The 27,096-nt window shown below is 43.8% G+C and overlaps 1 protein-coding gene across 4 annotated transcripts in view; it reads left to right on the top strand.

Moving 5' to 3' along the window:
• The window catches only part of LOC121232945 (tyrosine-protein kinase Fer-like), a 216,201-nt gene that overhangs the window by 64,049 nt on the left and 125,056 nt on the right, over window positions 1–27,096 (top strand). For all 4 annotated transcript variants that reach the window (XR_005931770.1, XM_041121461.1, XM_041121462.1 and 1 more), the window contains 3 exons: window positions 513–635; window positions 6,459–6,648; window positions 19,280–19,372. Coding sequence is in view for 3 of the 4 variants with exons in the window: in XM_041121461.1 (XP_040977395.1) it covers window positions 513–635; window positions 6,459–6,648; window positions 19,280–19,372 (406 nt within the window). In the remaining variant the exon portion in view is untranslated. The remainder of the gene's footprint in view (window positions 1–512; window positions 636–6,458; window positions 6,649–19,279; window positions 19,373–27,096) is intronic.

Genomic DNA, 27,096 nt, shown 5'->3' with positions numbered 1-27,096 from the left:
TTTATTTTGGACTTACCATTACCAAAAACTGTGTGGCTTTAAAAAAGTTAATCATATAGAGAAGAATATACAGATCACTCTTATACTAAAAAGTATTGTTTTAACTTGCAATGATTCTGGTTTTATTATTTCTAGAGATTAATACATCACAACTACTGATTGTACGTATTTAATGTGTACTTCAACAGTCTGAAGGCTTTCATTTTTCATATAACTACTCATGAATTAGCAATATATTAAGGCAGCATTAATCTACATAACATCATGCATTCTAGAGAATGCAGGCAGCAGATCATTCTGTAACTTTGTATGTATCCACAATCTAGTATGGATTCTGTAATAACATAGGTTAATAATATAATATAAAGGTACAGCCACAAAAAAGGCCAATGACCAGCAAATAACATACTTTGAAGACTAATGCTCCTTTTCATCTTTAGGAAAAAAAAAAAGTTTCCAAATATGTTCGGTTTGTGTATGCATAACAGATTTCTGAAATGTATATATTACAGGTTAAAAACATTAATAGAAGAATTGATTCAGACACAGCAGACACTTCTGAGCAAAGAGAAACTTGTGTTGGAACTAGAGAAAAAATTAGAAGAGTCCTCTAAGACTTGTGAAAAAACATCAGAGTAAGTATAATTAAAATATCAAAATATAATAATTTGAGATAAATTTGTGTATAATGCAGTTCCTAAGACTTAAATATTAAATAATCTGCACTAACATTGTTTTGCTTTAGTGAGAAATTATTATTATCAATGACAACAAAAAGTTAATTTCCCATGTCTTAAATAAACCTTCCCCACTCCAGATCCTAATTAATTAGAGAACCGAGCAGCTCCTTTAATTTAGTTTAATTGTCATACTATTGGGATGGCTCAAGAACTAGACCTTTGGTTAGCAGTGTAACTTCAGCTTGATGGAACAAAAGGAGTCAATTCAGATTGTCTCTCTGACAGTTCATTGTATAGATATGATTTTATGAAAGACTTTTCAGAGCCATATGCAAGATGTAAACTTTCTTATGCAATAATGTAGAACCAACACCTTGTAATACTGAATAGTAAATAATGAAGATGAGGGATTAATTGATATCTTACAGTGCCACAAATAAACATACATTATAAATAATATTTTTTGATCAAGATCATTGGTCTTTTTTCTAACTCTGATTAAATTTCACATCACAGTCTAAACTGAAGTTATAACAACAGATAAATAACTTCTGTCTGTAGTGATGTTTTTCCAATTCTTGTTGTGATCAGTCAGAATCTTACAAACTTGGACATAAATATTGGTTTGCAATACCAGTGAAGTGGAATGCAAGTCCTCAGATAATTCTGTCTTCATTGAAAAAGACTTCTAAGCTCTTTGCTGAAGGCATCTTGTAACTTGATACATTGAGTAGTATTTTATTCATATATGAAACTTTATATGTATGTGTAATTGTTTTGATTTGATGATTTCCTGTTCTTTCTTTGATAGTCTACACATATACTCACAGTATGTATATTTTCCTATTTTTCAATTCTTGACCTACCTTCTTTGCTGCATATAGCTTAAAGGATAAATGCTTTGAAATATGAGAGTTTTGTGGGTATTTTAAGCATTATGTCTTTGTTTCTCCCTCATGCTGCTTTTTCCTTAGGAATGTTTCTTCAGTATTATTTTGTTGTCTGTTATATCTCTCTGAAAGTGGTTTTCTATCCCTGCCTTTCCTGCTGTAGGTAGGCTCCTTTGATCCTGTAGCAGATGTTTGTATTTTTGAAGAGATGATCTCAGTGTAGACTCCAGCTGTATCTGTGGGTCTTTTTAAAAAGCATGGGATCTGGCTTAGATTTCTAGGTGTAAGACATAAGTTTCCTTGAAATCACCCATTCTCTTTTGGCATTGGTTATGTCTTCCACCAACAGACCCCATTTACATTTTTAACTGCACTGAAGAATGACCAGGACATTTTTGATTGTTTAGCTCTTCTTATACAAGTACTTATGGTCCCTAGAAGGTCTCAATCAACTGTTGCTTATTCTTGACTGCTGTCACATGATATAGCACCAGCCTCAACACTGCAAAGCAAGGTCAAAGGCAAGGGCAGTTGAGTGATGAATGAAAGCTTGCCTCTTGAGGCAGAGGTCATCCTGCTGGTGGATGGGCTGATCAAGTCAGATTGCTTGGCTGTGAGTTTGGCACCTTCAAAGAGCTTTAATGCAAGTCTCTTCATGGAAGAAAGCGAGGAGGTCACCTCCAAATTCAAGAGCTTTAGAGTCTGTTATTGTTGAGTCTCATGCAAGATGCTGAGGCTAGCCCTTCAGTGCTGAGGAAATCTACCCTGGTTCTGCTTTATCTGGGCAAAATGAAGGTCAAGTCTGCAAAATTATGTTTTCTGTCTCTTCACTTAAACTGGTTTGGACTTCAGCTCACTTCTTTCTGACACAGCCTCAGCACCACCAGTTCTGAGCTATTGAATGACTTTGCAGCGTATACTAGGTCTGACTAGGATGGAGTTAACTTTCCTCATAGCAGTCCATATAGTACTGTGCTTTGCATTTGTGGCTAGAACAGTGTTCATAATACACCAATGTTTTGGCTATTGCTGAACAGCGCTTGCACAGCATCAAGGCTTTCTCTCTCCCCCCCCAAAGCCCAGATGGGTGGGGGTGGGCAAGAGGTTGGGAGGGGACGTAGCCAGGACAGCTGAAACAAACTGACCAAAGGGATATTCCATACCACATGATGTTGTGCTCAGCAATAAAAGCTCAGGGAAAGGAGGAAGGGGAGACATTCGTGGTTATGGCGTTTGTCTTCCCAAGCAACCATTACGTGTGCTGAGGCCCTGTTTTCCAGGCCTGCCAATGGGAAGCAGTGGATGAATTCCTCTTTTTGCTTTGCTGGTGCATGCAGCTTTTGCATTCCCTATTAAACTGTCATTATCTAGATTCATGGGTCTTCTCATCTTCCTTCCATTTTCTCCCCATCCTGTAGGAGAGTAGAGTGGGCAAGAGGCAGGGTGGGTGTTTGGCTGACAGATGGGGTCAATCCACCACAGCATTTTTTGGTGCCTCATGTTGGTCTTCTCACAGAGGTCACACCTGCAGCCTCCCAGCTGCCAAAACCTTGCCATATAAACCAAATAACCACTTTCCAATCTGTTGCCCTGATCTGGTCTCACAAGGACTCTTCACACAAGATCTTACTCTGTGAGGTTGATAGTAGCTCTTTTTAGCCACAAGGACCATAAAGTTTGCATTGATGGAAGCAACAGCTAAAGAATTTTATAGGGGCTACTTCTCCATGCATAGATGGAACAGGGAACATTATACATGTGATTTTGGCAAACTGAAAATATTTAGTGTTTCAGATACTTTTCAGCGGATGACCTGGTGCACATCTTGCCACAGTTCAGGAAAGAGAACAGTTCATGTCTTTTAACATGCAGGATCCGTCTTATTATCTCTGGATCATGGTGTGCTGTAACCATTCAGAGTTTGGGGTGTTTTAATTTTAGCTGATGTTGTGTATTCACCAAAGCCTTGCTGATAGTGGAAGGACATCATTTTCACAGGGAGATCTTTTTTCTTTTTTCTCTCTCATAATGAAGACCAAACGATAGAACATTATCTTGAGTAGAGATTGTTCATTTCTTTTTGTGATACTTTTAAACTTCTGCAGTTTCATGCCAAACTTCACTTCCAGGACCTCCAATTGTGTCTTCATACATCATACTGATCCTTTCCCCATGAATGATCATTCTGCTGATTATCAGATATTTTTTTTTTTTTTTGTGACTTAATGCAATGCACATATTTAGGGATATGACTTTTTATCTTTTCCTGCCAACAAGGATTTTATAACAGAGTGTTCCCTTATTTTGGAACCTACTTGAATAATCATCTAACTCAGGATCACTTTGTGAAGAAACAATCTCTTGACATCCATGACGTTTGGCCTGTAGTGCATTCAGAATATGTCTATTTCATGTTCAGTGTTTACATGTACAGGTTATGACAGAGCAACTTCTTGCTGTATCAACAAACAAGGTTGAATCAGGTTTCCCCTGCTTTGTTGGAGAGGACTGAAGCTGTGGATGTGTGGAATTGTTGATGAGGTTGATATTTGAATTGTTTTTTCTGGATTTTCCAGCTCTCTTGTGGACAGTGTGTCAGCAGAGCTGTGAACCTCATTCATGAGTACAACCACCAACATAATTCGTGAGAGAGGAATTACACGAGCCAGATTTATTTGCTGCTAGGGCAAAGGAGAAATACTTTAATTTCTGCTCAGGAGTGGGTTGTTGTCAGGGATAACTTCTAAATTTCCTTTTTTTCCCATAAGAATTGGAGGGCTGGCAGGAGGGTTTGTCTTCCAGGGGTTATTCTCAAGGTGTAGAGTGACAGAATACTATGATTTTTCTCTACACTGTCCTCATTCTTGGTAGTTCTGGTCCCTCAACCTGCTTCATCTGTCATTTCAGACCGTGAGAACTCTGCACCTCTTTCTAGACTACGTCTCTGGGTTCCAGTTGAGTGCTTTTAAGGTTGTCTATATTGCACCATGGATGGTGGATGGTTCTCTGTGTTAGACAACTTCTGTCCATCTTTGGTTTTGGCAGTTCTTGGGGGTAATTTGAAAGTGTCCTCTAGGTACTTGTATATGCTCTAAGTAATCTGCTTGTCCTTCACTACTGTTTTACAATATCTCTTGGAGTTAAATATGGTTGTTCTTCGATATCTTTATGTGAAAGTCTGTCTTATGGCCATCTTAATTCAATTAATCTCTGTTCTTTCTTAGCGAAGAAGTTAGTTTTTCAGTATTTCCTTATTCCTGAAGGTTCATGCTTCTAGGACTGAATTTATACTTGATACTCTCAGTGTAAGGAGGATTCTTTCCTTTTATTGACACAGATCTAGATCCTTCTGAAAGCCCTCCAGATTTAACTTTATTAATTTCTGGGAGGACTGAGCACTCTGGAGCTTTTGGGGTTTTTTTGGTAGGTTGGTTTTGGTTTTTTTTTCCCTCTGCAGAACCTCTTCAAATGGCTCTCCATTTGCATGCAACAAAGGTGGAAATCTTGATGATTGCAGCATAGGAGATTGGTACAGTCTTTTTACATGGCTGTCTGCTGTGAGGCCACTTGCAGGGTTGTGGGTTTCCTCCCCCCTCCCCCCCCCGATCTGTTTTAAATACTATCATGTCCCTGAAGCATTTAAAGCTGATAGAGCTTTCAGTAAGCTGTGCTACAACTGTTGTTTTAGAAAGAAAAATCTTAGGTCTTCTACAAGGCGCGATTTATAGGGTAACAGTTTGAAGTTTGTCAGTGTAAGAATGTAGGTATGAAGTCTCTCTCAAAGAAAGAAGAATCAATAAATAGACTAAAAACTGGCTAGTGGACATGAAATATAACTGTAACTAAATCTTCTTACTCTGAATTACTGAACTTTTTTTTAATCAGTGACCTGGAAGAAAACTATCTAAAACATTGAGATGAGACACTAGTAAATTCAGATTGCATTATATATTGTGCTTGGCTAATTGTCTCTTTCCAAATGTAAACTTATACACACAAAAAAGAAAGCTTATAGGGCTTGAGAGTGGCTGTTGGTCTGTCTTTGGGAAGGTGTTGGAGTTAATGGGGGAAATTTGAAAATGCTCTTGTGATCTCTAAATCTATAAATGGTGAAATACTGTATCAGAAGACTGTGGTATAGGTGAGACTGCTAATAGAATACAGGGTCCAGTTCTGATAGATATTGAAAAATGTGTGTGTGGGGGGGTGTCAGCGAAAAGCCATAAAAGCATGTAGAAGATGAGAAAGAACTTCTTTTAGCCCCTTATGGAGTTCAATTTGTTTAGCTTAAAAAAAAAAAAAGTTAAAGAGTGTTCTGAACTGCAGTCCAGAAATACTTATGCAGTAGAGGACCTTTCAGTCCAGAAGATGGAGACAACAGGTATCTCTAACATGGAGCCAGACCAATTTACTGGATATAAGGTGAGTTTAATAATGAAGATTATTATTATAACAGCTATGTGGATTGCAGTGGATTCCTCATCACTGGAAATCATAATCTAAAAGTGTATTTCTACCCAAAAGGACAGGGAACCCTAACGGTTGTAAATTCAACCAAAGTAGATGAAGACAATTTCTTCTGTTTTTACTACAATGTGATTTTTGGTTTTGGAATCGCTAAGTAGGTGTCTGCTTTCATTGTCTTGTAGCTTTGAGAATTTTCTAATACTTACTTCATGTGTTTATGCCTTTGAACAAATAATTCTGAGGACTTCTCAGACTCTTACTTATAAAAGGTTAATAATTTCCTTCATTACATGGATGAATAAAGTGAAAAAAGAAAAACAAATTCCAGTATTGAAAATGCTTTATTCTATGTAGCTTTCATGAAGCAAAATATGTATTTTAAATCATATGTTTTAAAATTGTTTGTTATTTTTCTCTGCAGTATTGTACTCTTGCTGAGCCAAAAGCATGCACTGGAAGAACTCAAGCAAACAGTTCAGCAATTAAGATGCTCTGAGGCAAAATTTGCAGCCCAGAAAGAACTACTGGAACAAAAGGTTCAAGAAAATGATGGGAAAGAGCCACCACCTGTAGTGAATTATGAAGAAGATGCCAGATCAGTCACTTCTATGGTAAGCTTTGCATTTGTTTAAGTACATCATGCATCCTTGCTATTGTACTTTAGTCCTGGGGTCAGAGGCCAGTCAGGGTGTAGTGGGCCTCGGATCCTCAGTACCCCCGGCTCCAAAACCCTAGAGGTCGACCTCAGGTTTCTCCTGGTGTTTTCTGCCAGAGGCTCCAGGTGAGGCCATGCTCCATGGCTACTGTGTAGAATATGTTTCTCACAGCTGTTCTTTACTGGACCAGCTCAAGGGCTACTGCGTGAGCTATCCCCTGTTTGATCTGTTGAGGGCCCCAGTCGAAATAGTTCTTCTTTCAGGTCCCTCGCTAGAGAGGGCTCACAAGCTGACTATAACCCAGAATGCCTATTTCCAGAAAGCCACAATGCCTAGGAAATCTTGTGTTTCTTTTTTATGAACTGGTGGGGACATGGCTGTTATCTTGTTGATCACATCCATAGGGATGTGCCGATGTCCATCCTTCCGTTTTATTCCCAAAAACTGGATCTCTTGTGCAGGTCATTTGACCTTGCATTGTGTACTGGTTCTGGCTGTGATGGAGTTAACTTTCCTCATAGTAGCTGGTATGATGCTGTGCTTTGCATTTGTATCTAAAACAGTGTTGATAACACACCAGTGTTTTGGCTACTGCTGAACTGGGCTTGCACAGTGCCAACGCTTTCACTCTCTCTTCCTCCCCAAAAAGTCTGTAGGCTGGAGGTGGGCAAAAGGTTGGGAGGGGACATAGCCAAGACAGCTGACCCCAACTGACCAAAGGGATATTCCATATCATATAACATCATGCTCAGCAGTAAAAGCTCAGGGAAAGGAGGAGGAAGTGGGGACATTCATGGTTATGGCGTTTGTCTTCCCAAGCAACCATTATGTGTACTGAGGCCCTGTTTTCCAGGCCTGCCAATGGGAAGTAGCGGATGAATTCCTCTTTGCTTTGTTGGTGCATGCAGCTTTTGCATTCCCCATTAAACTGTCATTATCTAGATTCATGGGTCTTCTCACCTTCCTTCCATTTTCTCCCCATCCTGTAGGAGAGTAGAGTGGGCAAGAGGCAGGGTGGGTGTTTGGCTGACAGATGGGGTCAACCCACTACAGCCCTTTTTGGCACTCAGTGTGGGGCTCAAGATAACAACAGTTTTGATCTGAGTGTGCTATAACTGTCATAGTTGTTAATTAGCAGGCTTTTGTGCAGGTCACAGAGCTTGCTTGCTTTACTGTATAATAGAATCTAGGGCTTGTTAGTGGCTGCTTTTAGCTTTGGCCATTTGCTGCGCTGCTTATCTCTCTATTTTACTGTGCCTGGGAACAGTTTGATAAAAATAACGACCATGTGATTGGCCCTGGCACTGATGCCATTCCTGTGCTGGCTGGATTATCTTGTGGAGAGAATGAGGGATAACACCTCCCTTTTCTCCTCTGGGATTGATATGCATAGTTTTGTTGCACAGGCTCCTAAGGTTCTTGCACATCCTTATGTAAGCTGTTTGATCCTAGTATCTAAGACTGTTGGCTTTTTGTGGGTTTGTGGAACCTGGTTTCATCCTGGTGTAAGAGGAAACAAGGCACCTTGCCTACAAGGTACCATTATGGAGAAATCCCCCAAACTCTCTCCAGGAACTCAACATGCTGGGGTGCCTCTCTGAAGTGCCTGTACACTAACACACGCAGTATGGGGAATAAACATGAAGAGTTAGAAGTCTGTGTGCAGTTGCAGGGCTACAATCTTGTTGGGGTCACGGAGATGGGATGGGATGGCTCCCATGACTGGAATGTTGCAATGGATGTGTACAGGCTCTTTAGGAAGAACAGGCTGGGAAGATAAGGAGGGGAAGTTGCTCTTTATTGAGAGAGCAGCTAGAATGCATAGAGCTCTGCCTCCGGATGGATGAGGAGCTGACGGAGAGTTTATGGGTTAGGATTGAAGAGAAGATGGGTAAAGGTGACATTGTAGTGGGTGTCTGCTATAGGCCACCCGACCAGGAAGAACAAGCGGATGAGGCCCTCTACAGACAGATAAGATAGGCGCAGACTCACATTCACAAGCCCTGGTCCTCACGGGGGACTTCAACCACCCCAATATCTGCTGGAAGAACAACACAGCAGGGCAGAAGCAATCCAGGAGGTTCCTGGAGTGCATTGATGATAACTTCCCGACCCAAGAGATAGAGGAGCCAACGAGGAGAGGTGCTCTGCTGGACTTCATACTCACCAACAAGGAGGGGCTCATTGGGGATGCGAAGGTCAAAGGTGGCCTTGGCTGCAGTGACCGTGAGATGGAGTTCAGGATCCTGAGGGCAGGGAGCAGGGCAAAAAGCAAGATTGCAACCCTGGATTTCAGGACAGCAGACTTTGGCCTCTTCAAAGACATGCTTGGAAGAGTCCCATGGGATAAGGCCCTGAAGGGAAGAAGGGCCCACAAAAGCTGGTTAATATTCAAGGATCACCTCCTTCAAGCTCAAGAGCGGTCCATCTCAATGAGCAGGAAGTCAGTCAAAAATGCCAGGAGGCCTGCGTAGATGAACAAGGAGCTCCTGGCAAAACTCAGAAACAAAAAGGAAGCATACAGAGGGTGGAAGTAAGGATGGGTAACCCAAGAGCAATACAGAGATGTTGTCCAAGCATCCAGGGATGAGGTTAGGAAAGCCAAAGCCCACCTGGAATTGAATCTGGCCAGGGATGTCAAAGGCAACAAGAAGGGCTACACTAAGTACATAGGCAACAAAAGGAAGACTAGGGAAAACGTGGGATCATTGCTGAACGAGACGGAGGACCTGGTTACATAGAAAATGGAAAAGGCTGAGGTACTGAATACCGTCTTCACCTCAGTCTTTACTAGCATACCAGCCTTCAGGAATCCCAGGTCCCAGAGACCAGGGGGAAAGGCTGGAGCAAGGAAGATGTACCCTCGGTGGAAGAGGCTCAGGTCAAGGAATACTTAAGCAAACTGGACATGCATATGTCTATGATCCCTGATGGGATGCACCCACGACTGCTGAGGGAGCTGGCAGATGTCATTGCAAGGCCACTCTCAATAATCTTTAATTACTCATGGTGACTGGGAGAAGTGCCTGAGGACTGGAGGAAAGCAAATGTCCCTCCTATGTTCAAGAAGGAGGACGCAGGGAACTACAGGCCAGTCAGCCTCACCTCAATCCCCGAAAACGTGATGGAGCAGCTAATCCTGGGAATCATTTCCAGGCACTTGGAGGACAAGAAAATCATCAGGAGTAGTCAGCATGGATTCACCAAGGAGGAGTCATGCTTGACCAACTTGATAACCTTCTGTGATGGAACTGATTGGCCTTGTGGATGAGGGGAGAGCAGTGGATATTGTCTATCTGGACTTCAGGAAGGCCTTTGACACTGTTTCTCATAACGTCCTGTATTGGGTTTGCATGGCAACGTTTTGGTAGCGGGGGTGGGCTGCAAGGGTGGCTTCTGTGAGAAGATGCCAGAAGCTTCCCCCATATCCGATAGAGCCAGTGCCAGCCAGCTCCAAGATGGACCCGCTGCTGGCCAAAGCTGAGCCAATCAGCGACAGTGGTAGTGCCTATGTGATAACATATTTAAGAAGGGGGAAAAACTGCTGCAATGCAGCAGCTGGGAGAGAGGAATGAGAAAATGTGAAAGAAACAACTCTGCAAAGTCAGTAAAGAAGAAGGGGGAGGAGGTGCTCCAGGCACCGGAGCAGATTCCCCTGCAGCCCGTGGTGAAGACCATGGTGAGGCAGGCTGTCCCCCTGCAGTCCATGGAGGTCCATGGTGGAGCAGATATCCACCTGCAGCCTGTGGAGGACCCCACACCGGAGCAGGTGGGTGCCCGAAGGAGGCTGTGACCCCGTGGGAAGCCTGCGCTGGAGCAGGCTCCTGGCAGGACCTGTGGACGCATGGAGAGGAGCCCACACTGGCGCAGGTTTTCTGGCAGGACTTGTGACCCCATGGGGGACATTCCTGAAGGACTGCACCCTAAACCAAGTCATGCCACCGCTGAGTGCGGCCATACTGGAAATGCTAGAATTCCATATGAACTGGCATCAAAGGCAGCCAAGTGGTATGCCACAACTGATATTGCCAATGCATTTTTCTTAATTCCTTCAGCAGCAGAGTGCAGACCACAGTTTACTTTCACGTGGAGGTGTGTCCAATACATGGAATCGACTACCCCAGGGGTGGAAACACAACACAGTGGAATTCATGCATATTTTGGTAACTTAATTTTTCCTGTCATGTAAGAAGTAGAAATTTAGTCACAGCTAAATCCTGTGGCTCATTTGTGAAAAGATGTGTGAAATGAATTGATCATTCCAAGCCTGATAGCCATGCAAGCAAAATTAGACACTGTGTTGTCCCATTATTAATGATTTTTTTTTTTAAGTAGTCAATTTATTTCATCAACACTTAAAAAATAAATATTGACTTGACAGTCAACTCAGGACAGAGTATTTCACTGTAAGAAAAGTAGTTGTCATGCAGTATTACTTGAGTCTGATAAAAAGAATAAAAATTGTATTGATTGGTGTTAATTTCAAGTGGCTGGTAAATTCCCTTTTAGCCTTTTTTCTATTCCTATATGAAATATTCTTTTTCATACTCTCTTTTCATGACAAACAAATTATGGAATATTGCAGAATTTTGCTGCTAAAGAAGTAAATTTATTTTACTAAGACAATGTTTAACCTATATCCTGTAAACTAAATTATATTTGGGAGTCATTTTCAAACAATGCTTTATTGTGTATACATATTTAATGGATTTTGTTGCTCATTCAGAATTCTTGGAATAAACCGAAACTGCATTTATTACATTATCAGATTTTGTGTTTCTTCAGTCAAGGGGGTATGTTCAAAACTTTGAAGCAATCTTTTTTGTTACACTACAAAACAGATTTATTCTGTTTCCATTTTCAGTTTCTTACAGCTTAATTAACCCATAGCTAATTAGAATGAAATTTTTAATTTGTGGTCTCTCTGCTTCAGGTTTAATTATTTTGCAAATATTCATTAAAATACCTCATCTGTGTCTGAGGGTGAAGTTATAAGAAATAAACTAAGTTTTTCAGTGTTAAAAATACATTTATGTATTTTTGACAGATTCTTTGATACTAAAATTTGAGAGCTGACAATGAATCACATATTAGGAAATAAACAGTCCTTGGACTAAGTCAAGTTATAAACACTTTGGACTTTCCATTTACTTGTGATGGAAGTAGTTTTAGTGAATAGCTCTTTTCTTACAGGATTTAAAATCCAGGTAGTGGTGGCTGCCCCTGTGGTTTATTGTAGTACCAGAAAACAAACAGATCCTATTACTTGTACTGATTGGTATTAATATTTACAAGTAGTGTATTATTAGAGAAGATCAGATTAATAAAAGAAGAAAACAAATTAAGGATAATGCAAGTATGTATGTGTGGTGGGTTGACTCTGGCTGGGCGCCAGGTGCCCACCAAAGCTGCTCTATCACTCCCCCTCCTCCCTTAATCTCCATCCCTTATTCCATACCATTTGCATCATGCTCAGGTCCCACATAATTTAATACACATATCTTCTAACCACGCCATTGTATTTAATTCTCATTACTGAAATACCTTCTTACCAACACTTACAACTGAAACTACATACTAAAACCACCTTTATACCCAACATACAGATTTATACATTCTTATTAATTACTATCCCCTGTCCATTAACAGATAGATATTCCATGGGCTTCTTCCACTCCTCCAGATGTTCACACACAGGTTATGACTTGGGCCCCATCCGTCAAGATGAGTGGTCAGGACAGGAGAAGCAGTATGTTTGATCGTTGGGCACCAACACCTGCTTGGTTTGGGTCACCGATGCACTCGTCTGGTTCCTTGCGAAGTTCATTCCTCTGCAGTTCAGGTCGTTCCTGATACATTACTTCCTACAACATACAACTCACATCACAGATTTTTTTTCCCTCAAGGTTAAATGTCCTTGAGGCACACACTGGGTCTCCCCATCCTTCCGCATTACCCACCAAGTACACCCAGGTCCTTGAGCAAAGACAATCCCACGAATGGGCTTGCCTTTTCCCATGGGAGGAGAAATCCACACGGCCTTCCCCAGCCACTTCCCCATGTGCACTACGGGGACCTTATCTCCTCCCACAGTATGTAGGGGTTTTGTTTGGGCAGGACCAGGATGGTTAGCAGATCCTCTGGTGTTAACTAGCCAAGTGGCTTCTGCTAAATTTGCTTCCATGCTTCCATGCCCCATTGCCTAGCACTCTCCACATAGTCTTTAACAGTCCATTATATCTCTCAATCTTTCCAGATGCTTGCGGGTGATAGGGGATGTGGTACACCCACTCAATGCCGTGTTTCTTTGCCCAGGAGCCTTAAGAGGTTATTTCGGAAATGAGTCCCATTGTCTGATTCAATTCTTTCTGGGGTACCATGTCGCCATAAAATTTGCCTTTCAAGGCCTAAGATGGTGTTTCGGGCAGTGGCATGTTTACAGGTATGTTTCTAGCCAACCAGTAGTTGCTTCCACCATTGTGAGTATGTAGCGCTTGCCTTGGCTGTTCGTGGCAGTGGTCCAATGTCTCAATTTGCCAGGCCCTCGCAATATCGAAAACCCCCAGCCAGCCCCCTGTTCCAGGGACACTTTACTCTGGTGGCTCGCTTGATTGCAGCACATGTTTCATTCATGACTGACCTGTGTGATGGCCTCCATGGTCAGGTCCACCCCCTCGATCACGACCCCATCTATATGTTGCATCTCTCCCTAGATGTCCCGATGTCTCATGGGCCCATCGAGCTTACAAATAGCTCACCCTTATGCTCCCAGTCCAGGTCCACCTGAGCTACTTCTATTTTGGCAGCCTTGTCTACCTGTTCATTGTTTCAATTTTCTTCGGTGGTGCAGCTTTTGGGCATGTGAGCATCTACATGATGTACCTTTAGAGCCATGTGTTCTACTACCCGGCAGCAACGTCCTGCCACAATGCAGCTGCCCAATATGGGTTTTACCCCTGCGCTGCCAATTGGTCTTCTTCCACTGCTGTAGCCACCCCCATAGGGCATTAGCCACCATCCAGGAGTCGGTATAGACATAGAACAAAGGCCACTTTTCTCGTTCAGCAATATCTAGGGCTAGTTGGATGGCTTTCACTTCTGCAAACTGACTTGACTCACCTTCTCCTTCAGTGGCCTCAATGACTTGTCGTGTGGGACTCCACACAGCAGCTTTCCACTTCTGATGGTTCCCTACCAGACAACAGGATCCATCAGTAAACAAAGCATAATGCCTTTCGTCTTCTGATAACTCATTATATGGTGGTGCCTCTTGGGCACAAGCCACCTCCTCAGGCGATGCTCCAATATCTCTGCCTTCTGGCCAGTCCATGATCTTTTCCAGAATTCCTGGGCGGTTGGATTTCCCCAGTCGAGCTCGTTGCATGATCAATGTTATCCACTTACTCCATGTAGCGCTGGTTGCATGATGCGTAGAGGGCATGTTTCCTTTGAACATCCAGTGTAGCACGGGCAATCCTGGTGCCAAGAGGACATATGCTTCTGTACCAACAACTTCTGAAGCGGCTCGAACCCCCTCATAGGCTGCTAGTATCTCTTTTTCAGTCAGGGTGTAGTGGGCTTCTGATCCTCGGTACCCCCAGCTCCAAAACCCTAATGGTCCAACTGGGGTTTCTCCTGGTGTTTTCTCCCAGAGGCTCCAGGTGAGACCATGCTCCCCAGCTGCAGTGTAGAGTACATTTTGCACATCTGGTCCTGTCCGGACAGGCCCAAGAGCTACTGCATGAGCTATTTCCTGTCTGATATGCTCAAAGGCTTGTTGTTGCTCAAGGCCCCATTCAAAATAGTTCTTTTTCCACGTTACTCGATAGAGAGGGCTCACAAGCTGACTATAACCTGGAATATGCATTCTCCAGAACCCCACAAGGCCTAGGAAAGCTTGTGTTTCCTTCTTGTTAGCTGGTGGAGACATAGTTGCTATCTTGTTAACCACATCCATAGGCACATGATGGCGTCCATCCTGCCATTTTATTCCCAAGAACTGAATCTCCTGTGCAGGTCCCTTGACCTTGCTTTTCTTTATGGAGAAACCAGCTTTCAGAAGAATCTGAATTACTCTTTTTCCCTTCTCAAACGCTTCTTCTGCCTTGTTGCCCCACACGATGATGTCATCTATGTATTGTAGATGTTCAGGGGCATCGCCCTGTTCCAGTGCAGTTTGGATTAGTCCGTGACAAATGGTAGGGCTGTGCTTCCACCCCTGGGGCAGTCGATTCCAGGTGTATTGGACACCTCTCCACGTGAAAGCAAACTGTGGCCTGTGCTCTGCTGCCAAAGGAATGGAGAAAAACGCATTGGCAATATCAATTGTAGCATACTACGTGGCTGCCTTTGATGCCAGTTCATATTGGAGCTCTAATATGTCTGGTACAGCAGCACTCAGTGGTGGTGTCACTTCGTTCAGGCTGCGATAATCTACTGTTAACCTCCACCCTCCATCAGACTTTTGCACTGGCCATATAGGACTATTAAAAGGTGAGTGAGTCTTGCTGATGACTCCTTGGCTCTCCAGTTGATGAATCAGCTCATGGATGGGAGCCAGGGAGTCTCGGTTTGTGCGATACTGCCGCTGGTGCACCGTCCTGGTAGCGATTGGCACCTGCTGTTCTTCAACTCGCAGCAATCCCACAATGAAGGGATCTTCCGAGAGGCCAGGCAGGGTAGATGATAGCTGTTTGATGTTCTCTGTGTTTACAGTGGCTACACCAAAAGCCCATCGGTACCCCTTTGGGTCCTTGAAGTACCCTCTGTTGAGGTAGTCTATGCCAAGGATACAAGGGGCCTCTGGGCCGGTCACAATGGGGTGCTTTTCCCACTTGTTCCCTGTTAAGCTCACTTCAGCCTCCAATACAGACAATTCTTGGCATCCCCCTGTCACTCCAGAGATCCAGATGGGTTCTGTGCCCCTGTACCCTGATGGCACCAGCGTACGCTGTGCACCAGTGTCTACCAAAGCCTTATACTTCTGTGGGTCTGATGTGCCAGGCCATCGAATCCACACAGTCCAGTATATCTGGTCATCCCTTTCCTCCTCCTGGCCGAAGGCAGGGACCCTCTGTTGCTGTTCCTCATCAGAGTATTCACTGTCTGACCCTTGCAGTGCCAGACCAGAAGTCCCCTCACCAGAATCAAGGGAGGTGGTTTCAGTTCTTATATGCCTGGAAGATCGCTGATTGCTTTCTTGGGCCTCTACAGCAACTATGCTGACAGCCTTCTTCTTGGGTGACCCCTTCTTAACAGCTGTCTTCCCTCTCAGTTCACGTACATGGGCTTCCAGCTTAAAGGTGGGTTCACCATCCCACTTCCTCATGTCCTCCCCTTGGTCACGCAGGAAGAACCAGAGTTGTCCTGGTTTCAGCTGGGATAGAGTTAATTGTCTTCCTAGTAGCTGGTACAGTGCTATGTTTTGAGTTCAGTATGTGAAGAATGTTGAGAACACTGATGTTTTCAGTTCTTGCTAAGTAATGTTTAGTCTAAAGTCAAGGATTTTTCAGCTTCTCATGCCCAGCCAGCGAGAAAGCTGGAGAGGCACAAGAAGTTGGCACAGGACAGAGCCAGGGCAGCTGACCCAAAGTGGCCGATGGGGTATTCCATACCATGTGACGTCCCATGTAGTGTATAAACTGGGGGGACGGGGGCGGGGGATCACCGCTCGGGGACTAACTGGGTGTCGATCGGTGGGTGGTGAGCAATTGCACTGCGCCTCATTTGTACATTCCAATCCTTTCATTATTGCTGTTGTCATTTTATTAGTGTTATCATTATCATTATTAGTTTCTTCTTTTCTGTTCTATTAAACTGTTCTTATCTCAACCCATGAGTTTTACTTCTTTTCCCGATTTTCTCCCCTATCCCACTGGGTGTGGGGGGGGAGTTAGTGAGCGGCTGCATGGTGCTTAGTTGCTGGCTGGGGTTAAACCACGACACAGAGTGCACCACACAGCATACACCTTGGGCTCCCTTTCCCTCTGACCGGGGCAGGAGAGGACTGCTTTCTTGGAGCATCCCTAACAGCCAAGGCACTGTCCTGTAGGGGTGAGGAGACACAGAGATTTTCTTCAAAGTTTTGGAGCCAAGACGACACTTTCTCCACAGTTGGTGTTTCCATATCTGGGCAATACATTGCTGCCAAGCTGTTAGAATACGACGCTGGGGCACCTTGAATCACCTTTCTCCACATGGCCCGTGTGCACAGGACATCCTCTGGATCTTTGGACTTCCTCATCATCTAGATCACTGTAGATGACTTCCACCACTGCTAACTCTCTCAGGTACTGGATGCCTTCATCTGCGGTAGTCCACTTTCTGAGGAATTCACAAGATCTTCCTTGAATGGATATCTTGCCCTCACACTTGAGAGGAGCCGGCTCCAGAGACTGCAAATTGCTGCCTTCTTTCCAATTCCTCTCAATTCCCCGGTTTCTAGCGAGGGATCCCAGCTGTTGGGCTTCCTTGCCTTCCAGTAGCTGACTGTCGGCCCCATTATCCCAGCATCGGAGCAGCCAGGCAGGGATCCGCTCACCTGGCTGGCGGCTGTAGTCTTTCCGCAAGTCCCGAAGTTCTGAGGACGTCAGGGACCGGGTAGTTTCCGCTTCCTGTTTAAGTTCCTCACTCCTTCCTCCAATTTCTTTATTGAAGGACCAGGTTCTAATTAAGGCTTTCCTCTTCTTCTTCTTCCCTTACTAATCGATGGTATGGACCTGTTGATCTCCTTCCATTGTTTCTTTTCACTACTGGGGCAATTACTGTGGTGGTTGTTGTTGTTTGGGTCCCTATCTCGATGGTGTCCTCAGATGCAGTCTGGGTCCCTGCCTCAACCATGGTCCTCTGAGAGTGTTGAACTATGGCTCGGTAGGCATAGGCCAGCCCCAGTACAGTGCGAGAAGCTGCTGGTTTTCATTGGGATAGGCAAGGCACCCTTCTATCAGGTGGCGCGTCAGTTTGCCAGGGTTACTTGCCTGTTCAGGTGTAAAGTCCCAGATTATGGGAGGTGATAACCGTCCTAGGAATCTGCCCAAATCCTTCCATATACCCTGCCACCCAGGGACCGGTCGCTTGAGGGCACATTTCAGTATTGCCTCACCCGAAACTTGTCTTCTCTTATACCAGGATGAGACCAGATTCCACAATACCCATAATACCACCAGTATTAATTATTAGTATTGAACAGCTCACATAAGGGTGAACAAGGACCTCAGGAGCCTGCATAATAAAACCATTCACATCAATGCCTGTAGGGAGAGGGAGATGTGTTCCCTCATCTCCTCCACAAGATAGCTCCCACAACACAGCAAAGCCATCAGTGCCAGGACAAAGCACATAGATTATTTGTATTAGCATGTTCCCGAGTTCCTTCATTCTCCCCACAAGATAGCTCCCGCAGCACAAAAAAACCATCAGTGCCAAGGCAAAGCACACAGCCATTATTTGCATTACCATGTTCCCAAACTCAGCAAGGTAGAGATAAGCAAGCAGCCAACAAGCTCCGTGACCTGCACAGGAGCTTGCCACTTAATAACTAGCTAAGGCACGCTTAATGCAAAACTGCCGTTGTCGTGCCCCACGTTGGGCGCCAAAAAGGACTGTGGTGGGTTGACCCTGGCTGGGTGCCAGGTGCCCACCAAAGCCGCTCTATCACTCCCCCTTCTCAGCTGGACAGGGGGAGAAAATATAACAAAAGGCTCGTGGGTCAAGATAAGGACAGTTTAATAAAGTGAAAGCAAAGGTCGCGCGCGAAAGCAAAGAAAAACAAATGATATTATTCTCTACTTCCCATCAGCAGGCGATGTCTGGCCACTTCCTGGGAAGCAGGGCTTCAGTACGCGTGTGGTTGCTCCGGAAGACAAAAATGCCCCCTTCCGTCTCCCTTTACTTAGCTTTTATAACTGAGCTGACGTCATATGGTATGGAATATCTGTTTGGTTAGTTTAGGTCAGCTACCCTGGTTATGTCCCCTCCCAAGATCTTGCCCAGCCCCAGCCTGCCATTGAGGGAGGGGGCAAAAATGTTGGGGAGACAGCCTTGATGCTGTGCCAGCGCTGCTCAGCAATAGCCAAAACACTGGTGTGTTATCAACACCTTTCTAGCTACTAATGCAGAGCACAGCACTATGAGGGCTGCTATGGGGAGAATTAACTCCATCTCAGCCAGACCCAATACAGTATATATGGGTTTTATTATGTATGGTTTTATTATATGCTGTCAAACCAATACCCTTTAAAAAGAAAAGGTATTTCAGGACAGCTGAGAATTAGGTCCTCTGTCTTTAGGGTGCAAAAGAATTTGAGATCTCTTATAGTTAACAATAGTGATATTTAAAATAATTGCACTAAATATTTAAGGAATCACAGAATCTTTCAGCTCTTCAATTCGTATGCAGTAGCATAATCCCACTGATGTTGACACAAGCTTGCTGGTTTGTATCACTAGCAGATCAGTCCCTATCTTCTATTCAAACAAAATCCATGAGTCTACATTCCATGTCCTCCAGTAATTCAATTATTAATGTACAGAGGTAAATCCATATTGATTTGCTTGGTTTTACTGGAGATATTACTTTTTCTCCTAGGACAAGAAGGTCAAAGTCTCAAAGTTGGACACTATACGTCACTCCATAGCTGGAATTATAAGATCTCCAAAATCCATGTTGGGCTCATCATCGGTAAGTAGTATCAACAATGTAGAAGTCTCTTATTTTTGCAGCTTAAGTAGGATTTTTTTCTGAAGTATCACACATTTCTATTTACACAGGAAAAAATTAGATTAAAATGACTTTATAAAAAGCACAGTTCTGACTGATCAGTGGATATGATAATATTGTGACATAATAGTATGTCAGAACAACTTTATTGCACTTCAGAAAAAAGAATTTGTATATTCTTTGCTGCTCCCAGATTGCTGCTATACTTGAAAGATTACCAGTTCCTGTGTGGTAGATTTACTAGTAATGCTGTATATTATGATAATCTGCAGTAGGTTTGATGGTCAGGCATGTTTTACCCATCATTGCAATAATGATATTTCCTATATTTATTATAGAGGTGCCATCATATAAATTCTTCTTATTGTTGTTGTTGTTATTGATATTATTATTACTACTACTTGTGGTGGCTTAACCTTGGCCAGCTTCCAGATGCCCACTAAGTCATTCTCTCACCCCTACCTCCTCAACAGAACAGGGGGAAAAAAATAAGATTAAAAAACTCGTGGGTCGAGATAGAGACAGGGAGATTGCTCACCAGTTGGGCAAAACAGCCTTGGCTTGGGGAATATTAATTTAATTTGATGCCAATTAAAAATAGAGTAGGAAAGTGAGAAACAAAGACAAAACTAAAAACACCTTCCCCCCCACCCCCCTCTTCTTCCCAGGCTCAGCTTTATTCCTTCATTCCTGACTCTTCTACCTCCTCCTACCCACGAGCAGCACAGACGGGATGGGAAATGGGGGTTGCAGTCAGTTCATAACACTTCGTTTCTGCCACACTTTCCTCCTCACACTTTTCCCCTGCTCCAGTGTGGGGTCCCTCCCATTGGATACAGTTCTTTAAGAACTGCTCCAGTATGAGTCCTTTCCATGGGGTGCAGTCCCTCAAGAACAGACTGCTCCAGTGTTGGTCCCCCACAGGCCACAGTTCCTGCCAGAAAACCTGCTCCTGCATGGGCTCCTCTCCACAGGCTGCAGTTTCCTTCAGGGCATATTGACCTGCTCTGGCGTGGGGTCCTCCATAGGTTGCAGTATGGATATCTGCTCCATCATGGACCTCCATGGGCTGCAGGGGGACAGCCTGCCTCACCATGGTCTTCACCACGGGCCGCAGGGGAATCTCTGCTCCAGCACCTGGAGCACCTCCTCCCCTCCTTCTTCACTGACCTTGGTGTCTGCAGAGTTGTTTCTCTCACATAGTCTTACTCCTCTCTCCGGCTGCAGTTTCTGTTGCACAACTTTCTCCCCCTTCTTAAATATGTTATCACAGAGGCATTACAACTGTTGCTGATTGGCTCAGCTTTAGCTAGCAGTGGGTCCGTCTTGGAGCCGTCTGGCATTGGCTCTATCGGACATAGGGGAAGCTTCTAGCAGCTTCTCACAGAAGCCACCCTTGTAGCCCTCCTGCTACCACAACCTTGCCACACAAACCCAGTGTGGGAATGAATCAGTTTTCACTGAGCCTAGTAGCAGGGCTGGGAGATACTCCATAGGGAAATGTCTCAAAATATCAACTAAAATGTGTTGCTTTACTTTCTTATCCATGTCTGTGTCTCTCTTTTACATGGGGAGGGGAAAAAATTTCTTGACAGAATGTTTTCTTTGTTTAAAGGTGGAAAATGAAGTAATACACAAAGTCTGAGCTCAGAATATATATGAAAATAAAGTATTAAGGAACCTATTATTTATTAACATATAATTTCCATTATTATTGTCTTTTCATTGACAGTGTGAGTACAAGAATATTCTCTCTTTTTACAGTTAGAAATAATGCAATACTCTGCTCAGTTTTTCACTTAAAAAACCAGCAGCTCTTAAAAAGGCTTTGAAAAAGCAGTTTGAGACTGCTTCATTTACTGTTGTTGGAGAAAAGCTGCTGTTTCAATGGATTGTTCAGTAGGGGGAAGAAAGGAGATTAATTATAAGCAAAAAAGACACTAATGGTTACATGAAGAGCATGAAGAAGTATATGAGGGCGTTTCCCTCCCCACGGAAAGAGAACTATCTCATGAGCAAAGTGTGGGAAAAAATGGAAATCTTTAAAGAAAAAAGAAAAGGGGAAAAAAGGATTGGGGGTGGAAGTAGAAATTCTTCAGTATGAGTTGTTCTCCTTTTGTATGATTTTATGTTAACTGTTAATTTGACTGCAAGTTAAAAATAACAGCAAAAATCTTAGAAAAAAATTTCTCCATGTAAGCTGTTCAGTCACTTATTTGAAAATGCTCCTGTGAGTGTGTACGTAAAAATGGGCAAAAGATCTTTTAATCAGTGAAATTGTAAAACACTGAGGCCTAGAATGTAAACCTTTTCTTTCAGATATCTAGTTAGTAATTTCAAGCAGCTTACTGTTCTTTAAACTTGCTAAGAAAATAGGTGGGAATTGTAAATAATTTTGTGCCCATAACATTTTTTCTTCTATCTTCTTTAGTGACTAACCTTTCTTGCATTTAAACCATTTTATTCTAACTATAAAATGCAATACAAATATTAGTGCTAAGTGATAAATCAAGTTGAAATCAATATTAAAATGATTATACATCTTGCATTTGTACTGATCTTTCTGGGCTTTCAGCCGTGTTTTCTTTAATAAGCAGTCAGGGTGAATATTGTATCATACAGAAAATATGTTGGAGTAGGAAGACTTTTTAATAAAAAAAAAATACTATGGGAGCATAATCATGGACTCAACAACAGATCAATATGATCATAGTTGAAGACCCTTTACTAGAGCATCAGACATCATTTTATACATTGGTTACATCCGTACATGCGTTTAGCTATTTTACTATTGGTTACACACATTATTCACGCGCTGTCCACGCGCCTAGTTACACTTCATGATTGGTTATATCAACACTGTACACGCGCATAAACATAAGACATAATTGGTTATACTAACTAAAACATGCGAAACTTGTCTCAGTCTAATTGGTCAAGATAAACTGCCGAATTGAGGTTCTTTGTGCCAAGTTCCCTTTATCGTGGAATGCGCACCTGTGTTCTTCTAATTGATATCTTTCTTATTTTTGTCTTCTTGTTTATTCTGTTCAAGGCCTTCTAAAGGCGTCTGGAATGCTCTTGTGACCGTTAGCTAAATATGTTCCCACAAAATACAATTTCAATAACATCCAAAATATGACCAATTACTAATTGTTTCATCAGAAAAAAATAAAAAGATTTCTACCTCAGTTATGATTAACCAATAGTATAGGACCAAAATTAAAGGTAATGTTTGGTAGGAGACAATAAGCATAGGATACCTTGTAGAATTTTCATTGCTTTCTTCTAAAGAAATAAATATTTGTTTAAACAAATTTAAAAAAGGGGAGTGGTTGATGTTAGTGTTATAAACAATACCATAATTAGCAATGTCTAAAATGTTCCCTGTTTTTTCTGTGTAATAAAGATGCTTTTATTCTGGGATGTGAACATGATAATCTAATCAGTGACTCAGACTTGACCCAGTTTGAACATAAGCAGGTGTTATCTGGTGGCTGCTTCTTTTGTAAGCTATAAAATGGATTTCATGGTCATAGTTGATAATATCCATTTTATAGGAGCTGTCTCAATTATCAGATGTGGGTTTTTTAACCTTTTTTTGTGAAGGTCATGAACTAACTTGTTGACATTGAACTTTCTTTTTTATACTTAGAAGTGTTTCTTTTGGAGTAGAAATGTTTTTCTGTGGGAATGGTTTTATTACTTTGAACCCCGTAACATTTCTTGATCATGTAGCAAAGGTCAGTCAAATGCAGTGTCTTTGAACAATAAACGTTCAAATATGTAAGGGTATGTGGAAGGAGAGTGTCTGCTCCTTTAAGGGTATCTGGTCAAAGGAGCCATAAACAAAAACAGACAGAGAAAAATCTGAGGGACAAATGATAAGGGAGGTCGTGATAAGAACAAACCTGGCCAGTCATACTAATTGGTTACGATATGTGGAGTGTGAGAGTTTATTTCTTCAGCCTGTAGGATAAGGAAAGGGAAGGAGACAAACACAGAGAGACATAAAATCTGACCAATTAGCCTTAACAAAGACAATAACCAGAAACAAACCTGGTCAGTCACACTAATTGAGGGACTATCAAGAAACTGCAGGCAAAGAGGACTTTGCAACTGATAAGGATGCAAACCTGAGGGTCCAGGATGTTTGAGAGGGGTAGGTGGAACTATGCCAACTGATGAGGCAGTGTGCAGGGGAAGGGGGAGCAGGGATGAACAAAGAGGGTAGGCAGAAAAGACTACCAAAGGGGCTGGTCACAGGTAGAATGGGGCCAGTCAGTACGCTTGTCTGGCTGAGCCCTGCACCTGATCACCACAGTCTATCCTATCTTCTTATATCTTCTTATTAAATCTTTTCTTAACTATCTCACTCTCTGTCTCGTGTGTGTGCCGCAAGGACTAAGCACCAGCTACTCGTGAGACCTGTGTGCTGTATGAGTGGATTTGGTGCCAGCTGCTGGACTCAGAGGCGGGGGGGGGGTGTAGGCTCCCCTGGCCTATGGTGTCAGCTACTGGAGCAAGTGAGGGTCCTAGCATCAGTAGTTGTAGGGGGCCATAGCTCTCTCGATCTAGGTAGGGTCCTACAGACTTTGTGCCTGGAACGCCCACTACTGAGGGGACCGGCATGAATGGATTTGGTGCCAGCTACTAGAGTCAGACATGGGGTGTAGGTGCCCCTGGCCTGTAGTGTGAGCTACTGGAGCAAGTGGGGGTCTCTTGCCTCCAGCTACTGGGGTGGGAATAGTGTGTGTCCCAAAAACCTGCTACTGGAAGGGACTAGCATGAGTGAGGCAAGTGAGGGGCTCAGTGACAGCAGCTGGAGCAGGACTGCAGGTCACAGCTCGCACGCTTGGTGCTGGCTGCTGGGAGGAGGGGGTGTCCAAGTGTCTGTATCTTCTCCGAACATGGTGTGTAGGGGAGTGTGTACTAGCAAACTGCAATCTGGACTAGCCAGCAAGTAGGACGCCCTGGGTCTGGGCAGGGATATCAGGTGGGTAAGGGTCCATGCTGGTATACCCAGGGGGACTTGTGAGTGTAGAGTGCCTGTGGGATGAGTGTGTGAGTGCATGTGTCTGCTAACAAGCATCGAGCTGGACTAGCTGGCAAGTAGGAGACCTGTGGAGTGGGTAAGAGGGTGGGCTTGTGAATCTAGAGAGTGCCATGTATGTACCTTCACTAGTGACCTTTTATCTCTACCAGCCAAAGAGGAGTAAGGGGAGTTGGCTGCCTATACTTATGTTTTATGCTAGTCCTATATGTAGGTGTGGTTGAAGGCAGCACCATGTCTGTGGCAGTCTGTGTAACTGGCTGTGTAATTGTCCTCTCTCTGTGTGTGTGTGTGTGTGTGTATTGTGTTTGTGTGGCAAGGTTTTGGTAGCGGGGGGGTACAGGGGTGGCTTCTGTGAGAAGCTGCTAGAAGCTTCCCCTGTGTCCAACAGAGCCAATGCCAGCCAGCTCCAAGACGGACCTGCCGCTGGCCAAGGCCAAGCCAATTAGCGATGATGGTAGCACCTCTGTGATAACGTATTTAAGAAGGGAAAAAAAGTTGCTGTGGCACAGAAACTGCAGCTGGAGAGACGAGTGAGAACACGTGAGAGAAACAACCCTGCAGACCCCAAGGTCAGTGAAGAAGGAGAGGGAGGAGATGCTCCAGGCGCCGGAGCAGAGATTCCCCTGCAGCCCGTGGTGAAGACCATGGTGAGGCAGGCTGTCCCCCTGCAGCCCATGGAGGTCCACGGTGGAGCAGATATCCACCTGCAGCCCGTGGAGGACCCCATGCCAGAGCAGGTGGATGCCCGAAGGAGGCTGTGACCCCATGGGAAGCCCATGCTGGAGCAGGTTCCTGGCAGGACCTGCGGATCTGTGGAGAGAGGAGCCCACGGAGCAGGTTTTCTGGCAGGACTTGTGACCCCGTGGGGGACCCACGCTGGAGCAGTGTGCTCCTGAAGGACTGCATGCCGTGGAAGGGACCCATGCTAGAGCAGTTCGTGAAGAACTGCAGCCCATGGGAAGGACCCATGTTGGAGAAGTTTGTGGAAGATTGTCTCCCGTGGGAGGGACCCCATGCTGGAGCAGGGGAAGAGTGTGATGAGTCCTGCCCCTGAAGAGGATGAAGCGCCAGAGACAACATGTGATGAACTAACCCCAACCCCCATTCCCCATCCCCCTGCGCCGCTGGGGGGGTAGGTAGAGAATTCGGGAGTGAAGCTGTGCCCGGGAAGAAGGGAGGGATGGGGGGGAAGGTGTTCTGTGATTTGGTTTTATTTCTCATTACCCTATTCTGGTTGATTGGCAATAAATTGAGTTCATTTTCCCCAAGTCAAGTCTGTTTAGCCCATGATGGTAATTGGTGAGTGGTCTCTCCCTGTCCTTATCTTGACCCATGAGCCTTTCGTTATATTTTCTCTCCCCTGTCCAGTTGGGGAGGGGGAGTGCTAGAGCGGCTTTGGTGGGCACCTGGCATCCATCCAGGGTCAACCTGCCACAGTGTGTTTGTGTCTGGTATGCATGCTCAGCTTTGCTACTGGTTGAACCTGCAAATGGGAAAGTAGCAGCCATGTCCCTCAGCCTGGGCAGAGACCCCGTGTCCCTGGGCTCACTGGACTGGGCTCCAGTGGCCGAGCAGGAGGAAGTCCTGGGATGGGGATGCTGCAGAGGCAACTACTCCTAATATCCCTTAACAAAATAAATAACCTTTTGTCACCCGACACTAAGGGGACAGGCAGGTTCTATTTGGGATCCTTGGCAGAATGATGACGACACTATTACCAGGGGTCAAGAGCAGGAGGTACTGGTCACACCTTTTATAACATTTTGAAAGATTATTTTTGGTTTAGGAATTTCTGAAAGAGAATAGCTTTGTGTAATTTAACTTTAACAATGGTAGACAGCTCCAGTCTGAGAAGTATTTAACTGTTGATGAAATTGAAAAATAGGACTACCTTCTTGGCTGAACAATATTCTGATCTTTTAGTACTTCATTATGCTAATAAATGCATTATGCTGGAGTACATCCCTTTTCTATCCTAAAAACTCTGACTGGGTGCTTTTTGTTCAAGCTGTTATTATTTCTTACACAGTCCCACTTCTCTCTGAATCTGTAATAGAGCATAGTCACTCTTTCTAGTGATGGGTCTATTGGTTATAGTGTTGGTCTCAGATCTCATGTCTAAAAATATCCCTGATACAATAGACACCCAGGGCTCTAGATCCCAATCTTGATGTCTGAGACTATGAGTCTCTGTCAGACTCTTAAATATATTCTCCAGTTTTCCATCAGGATTGTGGACTAAATTAACCCTTTTGAGATATAACTTAGAAAGAAAGCTAGGAACCCCCAGACTTAAAGGCATTTTTTTATACAGAATTACAGAATCATTGAGGATGAAAGGGACCTCTTGAGATCATCTAGTCCAACTCCCCTGCTCAGTAAGGGTCATCTAGAGCAGGTTGCCAAGGACCACATCCAGTCGGATTTTGAATATCTCCATAGATGGAACTTCCACAACCTCTTGTATTGGGTCTGGCTGAGATGGAGTTAATTGTCCCCATAGCAGCCCTCATAGCGCTGTTCTCTGCATCAGTAGCTAGAAAGGTGTTGATAACACACCAGTGTTTTGGCTACTGCTGAGCAGCGCTGGCACAGCATCAAGGCTGTCTCTCCAACATTTTTGACCCCC

Source organism: Aquila chrysaetos, assembly GCF_900496995.4.
Source record: "Aquila chrysaetos chrysaetos chromosome W unlocalized genomic scaffold, bAquChr1.4 W_unloc_2, whole genome shotgun sequence".
NCBI lineage: Eukaryota > Metazoa > Chordata > Aves > Accipitriformes > Accipitridae > Aquila > Aquila chrysaetos.
The sequence above is the reverse complement of the archived record's forward strand: the minus strand, read 5'-3'. Positions and strand labels throughout refer to the sequence as shown.